At 43.9% G+C, this 9017-nt stretch overlaps 1 protein-coding gene across 1 annotated transcript in view; it reads left to right on the top strand.

The window, feature by feature from the left end:
• The window catches only part of GRM3 (glutamate receptor, metabotropic 3), a gene marked incomplete at its 5' end in the record, with an annotated part of 37411 nt that overhangs the window by 19859 nt on the left and 8535 nt on the right, over positions 1–9017 (top strand). Inside the window, 1 exon segment of the mRNA XM_010283125.1 lies at positions 3297–4363. Within this exon segment, the coding sequence (XP_010281427.1) occupies positions 3297–4363 (1067 nt within the window).

The raw sequence follows: 9017 nt of genomic DNA, 5'->3' as shown, positions 1-9017 counted from the left end.
CTCCCAGCAGAGCTGTTCCAGCCCTCGGAGCATTGCTGGGGCCTCCTCTGGCCCCGCTCCAGCAGGTCCATGTCTCTCCTGTGCCGAGGGCTCCAGAGCTGGACGCAGCACTGCAGGGGGGTCTCCCCAGAGCGGGGCAGAGGGGCAGAATCCCCTCCCTCGCCCTGCTGGCCACGCTGCTTTGGGTACAGCCCAGGACATGGCTGGCCTTCTGGGCTGTGAGCGCACATTGCCGGCTCATGTCCAGCTTTTCCTCCAACAGTCCCCCCAAGTCCTTCTGGGCAGGGCTGCTCTCCATCCCTTCATCCCCAGCCTGTACTGATACTGGGGTTTGCCCCGACCCAGGTGCAAGACCCTGCACTTGACCTCGTTGAACGTCATGAGGACATCTGGACATTGAGCCATTGACCACTACCATCTGGATGCACTACCTATTTGGTATACTCCCTGTTCCTCATCCACCCAACAGTCCACCCATCAAGTCCATGTCTCCCCAATTTAGAGAGAAGGAAGTTGTGGGGGACCGTGTCAAAGGCCTTTCAGAAGTCCAGATAGATTAAATTGAGAGATCTTCCCTTGTCCACTGATGTGGTCACTCCATCATAGAAGGTCACTAGGTTGGTCAGGCAGGACTTTCCTTTGGTGAAGCCATGCTGGCTGTCTCAAATTAGATAATATTTTCTGAAAACATGAATTTTTTGAAATGGTTCTACAGGATCTAGAATATGTCAATAAATATCAGTTAAAATGCCTTAGTGATGTTTTGTGTAATCAGTGAGTATATTAATTGCTGCCACCCAGTGGGCTCATTTGTAGGCTTTGGTTTACCATACTATAATTTAACATATCATTGTTTAGTTAAATGATTTCATCCTCTCCATCTGAATGTGATTTATTTTCCTCTATCAGCAACCACTAAAAATTAATGTTTCAAGCTACAAGCTGTGGTTGACTTAAAACACATTTTCCTACAAAAACCTTTTCTTCATATTTGTGCTGTGGGAACAACCCCATGGAAGGCAACATATACATGAGCTTCAAGCTAACTATGCATGAGATTACCTGCTTTGCCTTCTGGACCTACCTGCAAAGCCCAAGGCGAATACTTTGCTCTACTTAAATGATAAATATTTTATCACAACTGAGAAGTTGTTAAGCATCTTACACAGAGGGAGCTCTTTCCTGAAAAGCGCTGATATTTCTGACCCTCGCATACCTTGCACTGGGGTACTCGTGCACTTGTTATGCACTTGACAGAAGATAAGGCATGCAGCCAGTCTGCAGTTTGTCTTGCTTACCTGTGGCTCCACTGGAGCCAGTAGAAGTCGCAGGCTCTCAACACACCTCAGCAGCTGGCCTGTATAACACTGAATTGAATAAACTGACTCTTAGAACTGGGCTGCCGTGTGAACAGCTCCTACAATCTCTATAAGTGTTATGACTAATGAAATAAGACACTGGCAATGACAACACATTATTGAAGAACTGTTAAGTAAGTGCTGCATTATGATTTCATTTTAATGCTGCTCCTGGATGAGAGAGATTGCATGCCTGTGCATGGGGAGGAGGAGGGAGAGAAAGGAAACTGCTTAATATTCTTCTTGTTGACCTACATTTTGATTTTAGCTACCTGTTTAATTTAGAGCATGTTATTTCCAGGAGGACTGGCCATTTTGGGGAGTATTATGCTGCCCTTGATTTTTGTGCATTCAGAAGGCTTGTTGGGCCAGACAATGGTACCACTAGATGCCAACAGTGAAGAAAAAGAGAAAATGATCCTCTTATGCATTCCTGACTTACCCAGATCTAGTCTGTAATCCTGCAAACCAAGGCTGTCCACCACTGTAGTTGACACAGGTGAGGTGGTAAACTGCGGAAGAGGGCAGATATAAGGACAGGCAAAGTCTTGGCTCAAACCCAGAGGAGACTATAGCTGGGCGTAAACTATCTTCCAACCTTGCCCTAAGACAAGAAGAAATTTTGGAAAGAAATGCGCTCCAAGTTCAGCACCTGGGAAGGCGCAGGTTATGCATCAACCCTCCAATCAGGGCTTCTGTGCCAAAAAACCACTGTCCCTTTTATTGACCTTAGTGGAAATATTGCAAAATCAGGTAATGCTCTGCAGGAATAAAGGTGAAAGAATTTGGCCTCAGTGCTTTATAGAAGCTAAATAAATCTACTGCAAGAAATCCAAAGTATCTGGAGTTGAAGTGGAGGAAGATATTACATCCTTATACAATATTGCTCATGCTCGAGCACAGCATGGCCACAGATGCAGAGAAAAAGATTTATTCCAGCAATGACAGTGGAACCACTTCTGTTACCAAAGACACTGGGGAATGAAATCACCTTTATTGTTCATCAATGGCAAAAAAACCCCCTTTTGCTTCCTGCCTATAAAGCTATTCGCTTTTGATGCTACAGCAAATGACCAATAAATCACATGGTAAATGAAATTTCCTCCTACATTTTAAATATTTCTTCATTCCCTGCATGAGCCTCAGCTGGAGGAAAAAAACAAAAACTCTCTAGAGCTTACCAGCTTGAAGTGTTACAATATTGATTTCACAGAAGGTCACAGATCCATTTTGTGTTATTTTCATCCATTCCCCAAACAAGATATAGGACCAAAGCAGCACATGCTGGGAACCTCAGACCAGACAAGAAATTTCAGAAACTGGTAAAATTGAAGTAAAATAGAAGGGATTCAAAGATTCCTACAATACAGGGGGAAGTGAAAAAGACATAGTAAGAAATTGTTGAGGACTTCATAGGTACTTCTCCATTACCCTCAAAATTAATCCTCTGTTCAAGTGCATTCCAGAGAGTTGGCCTCAAAACTGATGTTTATTTATATGGCCATTTAAATTTCCTTATATCATGACAGCAAATTTTCACCAAATAATCCTGTTTCAGTTAGAAGCAGACCTCTTTCTTTCAAGAGAAAATGTGAAAGGTAGCAATTGGGCATATTGGGGGAAATAATGGGAGAATTCATTTGTATATGGGGCAAAAAAAGTAAGGACACATAAGGTAATCTAATGAACTTTCCACATTCACAAATATTGCTCATGCAGTAAAGTGAAATAGAGTTCTACTACCTGAATTCTTTTCTTCTTCCAAGTTCAAACAGGGCAAAAACTTTTCAAAAATTAGACAGGTACAGACCTCTTGACTTACCAGTTGGCACCTGAATTGGTTTCTATAAGCTGTCAGGTATCTGTGCTTGCCAAAAGGATGAAAAAAGTCATTCGCTGGTTTGGTAATAACATTCTCTATTTCTTGTTGTTTCACAGCACCGTTCAACCCTTCCAATGCTGCAGACAGTATGGTCAAATTCGATGCCTATGGAGATGGGATAGGACGATACAACGTGTTCAATTTCCAATACACTGGAGGCAGATACTCCTATGTGAAGGTTGGTCACTGGGCAGAAACCTTGTCACTTGAGGTAGACTCTATCCACTGGTCCAGGAGCTCTGTCCCCGTCTCCCAGTGCAGTGACCCCTGTGCTCCTAACGAGATGAAGAATATGCAACCAGGAGATGTCTGCTGTTGGATTTGTATTCCCTGTGAAACCTATGAGTACCTGGCTGATGAATTTACCTGTGCAGACTGCGGGCCTGGAAAATGGCCCACGGCTGACCTGACTGGCTGTTATGACCTACCAGAAGACTACATCAAGTGGGAAGATGCTTGGGCAATAGGTCCTGTTACCATTGCATGCCTGGGCTTTATTTGTACTTTTATGGTCATTGCAGTGTTCATCAAGCACAACAATACCCCCTTGGTCAAAGCCTCTGGCCGTGAACTGTGCTACATATTGCTCTTTGGGGTCTTCCTGTCTTACAGCATGACTTTCTTCTTCATAGCCAAGCCTTCTCCAGCTATCTGCACCCTGCGTCGTTTGGGGCTAGGAAGTTCCTTCGCTGTCTGCTACTCCGCCCTTCTGACAAAAACAAACTGCATAGCCAGAATATTTGATGGTGTAAAGAACGGTGCTCAAAGGCCTAAGTTTATCAGCCCCAGCTCTCAGGTCTTCATCTGCCTGAGTCTCATTTTGGTACAGATTGTAGTGGTGTCTGTGTGGCTCATCTTGGAGGCTCCTGGCACCAGGCGGTACACCCTTCCTGAGAAGAGAGAGAGTGTCATATTGAAATGCAATGTGAAAGACTCCAGTATGTTAATCTCCTTAACATATGATGTAATCCTCGTAGTCTTATGCACTGTATATGCCTTCAAAACAAGGAAGTGTCCAGAGAACTTCAACGAAGCCAAGTTTATCGGTTTCACAATGTACACAACGTGCATCATTTGGCTGGCCTTTCTCCCCATATTTTATGTGACATCCAGTGACTACAGAGTAAGTCTTTGGGTATCTGTTTCCATAAATCATGTACATCACTTTAAAGGACCCTGTCATTATTCACTAAAAGCTTCTTTCACTTCTTCTGTCCTCTGGAGCCCTTGCAAACAAGCTCTGTTTCAATGTTAATGTCTACCTAAGCATACTACCAAATTTTAGCGTATTTCTAAGAAAGATGGTCTCATTTCAAAGTGAGCATGTACAGTTAGCAGTGAAAAGGATTAGTACCATCAGCCTGATTGTGACAGAGGCAGAGTGTATGCATTAAATGTTCATACCAGTACCTCAGTATGTGAAATCATAGTCCAAACAGAAAAACCTACTAGATCATGAGCTAGAATGAGTCATAATGAGTTATTTGGTGGAGGTGGGCCTTAAATTAAAACTGAACTAACTAGTCTCCTTCTGCACGAGAATCTGCCATTCAAACGTGTTCGTTTCTTCCAAATAAAAAAATACAGAAAGAATTTCAAAATTTCCTTTAAAACAGGGTTGCTTTAAAAAAAAAAAAAAATTTCCAAGAAATGTTGTGCTTGAATATAGAACCTTTTATTCTTTCTCCACTTTGTACAGGATAAAACACATGCCTCAGCAGAAAATATTGGTCAGACTTCACCAACAAACTTAAAAAACATTATTTTTTTTAAATTGTCACTTAGTGTAGCAAAGCTTCAAGTTCAATAAAACTGTATTTTTGGACAGAAGGAAACTGTCTTAGAAAAAGATTCAGATCTGCTCCACTGGAAATTTCACAGTTATTATGATGTGAGAAGTGACTGTTGGATTTGGCCCTTACAGCAGTTTGCAGTGAATTAATTCAACTTTCTGCCCAGAAGAAAAGTAGATTAGCTTAGGGTGGTATTGTTAACAGTAGCATGTACATGAAATAGCATGTAACACTGTGGAGCTAATAATGTCATTTAACATACTTTTGGCGTGACTTCTCTGGAATGATATATTTAGTACTATTTTTCTCAGCTTAGGAAAGGTACTGAAAACCTCGAGAAAACAAGGATAGATAACAAACGACGTTGTAAGACACGCAGAGTGACAGTAAAAGAGCTAAATATATTTAGTCTAGACAAGAGTAAACCCAGGGAGACGTGATCACAGACTATAAATAATTTCAAGGCAACAAAAAGAGAGAAAGGAATTATTCAGTCTCAGGAGAAGTTAGAATGGCGAGTAATGGATTGAAGCTAATGAAGGAAAAGTTTAAGGAAGGCACTAGGGAACAACTCCAGACACCCAAAGTAATCGGGAAGACAGACACAGAAGGAGGCTAATATCAGTGCAGACAGTCACGTGAGTGGGCAGCAGAGACACTAATGGTCAAGAGGAGCATGACTTGATTGTTCAAGCAGCATTTTTCAGCCTTATCTTCTCAGTGGGATTTTCAGAAGCAACCATAGACATTTAATTTAAATCCAAGGTTCCAAATAAGCCAGCTTGAGTCCTACCAAATTGACAGAAAATGCTTTTAACAACATTTTTGATACTTACATGACATGTCAGAGCTTTTTGAAAATACCATCTTAGATGACTACACTTCTGGGGTTCCTTTGAAAAGCCCATGTTTAATTTCCATGCAGTGCCACATGTTGACTCTGAAACAACCTGTGCCATCCTAATGTAGACCAATACTGCTGGCATCATCAATAAACGATCTTAGAAACATAATAGTAGCAATGAAAAAAAAAATTGATTGGCCTGAGATTTTATCATTAGGCACAAACATCACTTAGGACTCAGTTTTCTGAAAAAAAAAAAAAAAAAGAGAATTCCTAGAAATACAGCCAGCGATTTGGTGATGGCCCCACTGTAGTCAAAAAAAACAAACCCCCAAAAAAGTAGTTCAACATAGTATTCATGCCTACCAATACTGAAACAGAAATGTCCCTATATGAACTCTATATGAGAGGTGCCATAGAGCATGACGGATACATTGGGATGGCATATTATTGCACGTCTTAAGGTTAAGGCCTCCTCTGCTGTAAGGGTTTATGGTATAGCTATGCCTCCAGTGCATAGATGCTTTTTTTTTTTTGTTATATTAAGCTTGCTTATATAGGAATAACTGTTCTCTTCTCCCTGAATTGAAAAAAAATTTAACAGCAAAAGGAATTCTGGGAGAAGGGTTTACAGTAGAGCTCTTGGTGATTCAATCATGATGTCAGCTGTGGAATTTTTCCACACACAACATGCCTTCACATAATCACCAAGGTGGAAGGTACCTCTGGGGATTGTCTTGTCCAACATCTCCTGCTCAAAGCAAGGTCACCTCAGGGTGTGCCCAGTCAGTTTTTTAGTATCTCCAAAGACAGACTCCACAACCTCTTTGGGCAACCTGTACCAGTATTTGACCATCTTCATAGTTTTCTTATGTTTAAACAAAATGCCCTGCATTTTGGTTTGTGCCCATGGCTTTTTGTCCTGTCACTGGGCACCACTAGGAAGAATCTGGCTCCTTTTTCTTTTCTCCCTCCATGAGGTACTTACATGCACTGATAAGATCCTCCTAAGCCTTCTCTTCTCCAGGCTGAACAGTCCCAGCTCTCTCAGCTTCTCCTCATTTGACAATTGTTTCAGTCCCTTCAATTCAATCCCTTAATCATCTCCATGGCCCTTTGCTGCACTTGCTCCATGTCTCTCTTGTAGTGGTGAGCCCAGAGCTGGCATAGCACCCCACATGTGTCTCATCAGTGCTGAGCAGAAGGGAAAGAACACTGCCCTTGACCTGCTGGCAGCGCTTTGCATAATGCAGCCCAAGGGTTTGGACCTTTCAAAGGTCAAAAAATTGCCCTTTTTTGCTGCAAAGGGCACATTGCTGGCTCATGATGTACTTCTTGGTCCCACCAGTACCTTCAAGATCTTCTCTGCAAAGCTGCTTTCCAGCTAGGTGGCCCCCAGCATGTACTGGTATGTGGGGCTGTTTCTACCAAGGTGCAGGACTCTGCTTTGCCCTTTGTTGAACTTCATGAGGTTCCTGTCATCCCATTTCTCCAGCTTGTCGAGGTACCTCTGGATGGCAGCACAACTATCTAGTATATCAACAACTCCTCCCAGTTCTGCATTATCTTCAAAATTCTTGAGAGTTCACTCTGTCCCAGCTTCCAGGTCGGTAATGAAGGTGTTAAGCTGCATTGGTCCTAATATCAACCCCTGGAACATCCCGTGACTGGCCTCTGGCTAGACTTTATGTCACTGACCTCAATCCTTTGAGCCCAGCAGTTCAGTCAATTTTCAGTCCACTTCACTGTCCACTTATTTAGCCTGTACTTCATCAGCTTGCCAATGAGGATGTTGTAGGAGACAGTGCTAAAAGCCTTACTAAAGACAAAAGGAATAATACCAACTACCCTCTCATCATCCACCAAGCCAGCCATTTCACTGTAGAAGTCTATCAGGTTGGTTAAGTATAATTTCCCCTGTGTAAATTCATACTATTACCAGTTATTGCTCACGCATGCAAGCCTCCAGCCACATTTATTTGATCTCCTGACCAATGGGATGGGCCATTCTTAAACTTGGATGAGGCAATTCTTGAAAAACAGCCAAGCGTCCTGGACCCCTCTTCTCTCCAGGGCCTTATCCCCTGGTATTCTTCCAAGATGCCTGAACAGGTCAGCCTGCTCTGCAGGGTGGCAATCCTACTTTTTGCCTTGCTTCCTCCCCTTAGGATCCTGAATTCCACCATTTGCTTGTTGCAGCAGCCAAAGCTTTCCCTGCTTGTCACATTCTTTACAAGTTCTTGCTTGTTCATAAGTATGAGGTCATGCGGAGCGTCTTCCTTCATCAGTTCCTCAGGCACCTGTTTTAGGAAGTTGATCTCAGCGTGCTCCAAAAACCTCCAAATCTCAGCGTGCTCCAAAAGCAATGCAGCTTCTGCCCTGCTGTGTTTTCCCTCCAGTGGGTATCAGGGTGTTTGAGCTGCCCCAGGAAGACCCGGGCCTGCAAACCTGAAACTTCTTCCAGATGTCTGAAAAATGCCTCTTCTACTTCTTCCTGATTATGTGGTCTGTAGCAGACAACCACCACAATATTGTCCACTTCGGTCTGCCCACTAATCCTGGCCCACAGTCTATCAGCTGGCTCAAGACCCATTGCCGGGCAGAGTTCCGGTCATGCCCGCTGCGCTCTCACACGGAGCGCGGCCCCGTCTCCTCGCCCTGCTGCCAGGCTATCGACCCGTGCTGTGACCGCAGAGCTGGCAGTAGAGCAGGAGCCATCTGCCCGCTGCCGCAAGTCACAGGCTTCCAGCCTTCATCATCATGGGAGCCTCCATTTCCCAGCTCAACAAACTGCCTAGTTCTTCCCTCGTACAGGCCAGGCTCTTGCACTTTTTTCAGGCTCAATCCACCTTTTTCTCATCATGCCTGATGCTGCAAACTGTGCTGACCTCCTCCCGTAGCTCCTCAACTTCGCAACGGAAATCCTCCACATCTCCCGCACAACAGGAGAACAACTCCCCCAGCCTCCATGAGATGCCTCGGGCATCCCTGCAGCCCCAAGGCTGCGTCCTCCCTCGGGAGCTCAGTCTGGGTCAATCCTGATATGCCAGGGACAGTTGTCCCCGTGGGCACCGGGGACTGTGTCCTGTGGCATCCCCCTTGTCCTGTACACAAACACAGCCTTCAGCGACCTTTCTAGC

The sequence above is a fragment of the Phaethon lepturus genome, unplaced genomic scaffold (genome assembly GCF_000687285.1).
Source record: "Phaethon lepturus isolate BGI_N335 unplaced genomic scaffold, ASM68728v1 scaffold7230, whole genome shotgun sequence".
In the NCBI taxonomy this organism is placed as follows: Eukaryota; Metazoa; Chordata; class Aves; order Phaethontiformes; family Phaethontidae; genus Phaethon; species Phaethon lepturus.
Note: the sequence above shows the minus strand (reverse complement) of the source record. Positions and strands in the feature narration are given on the sequence as shown.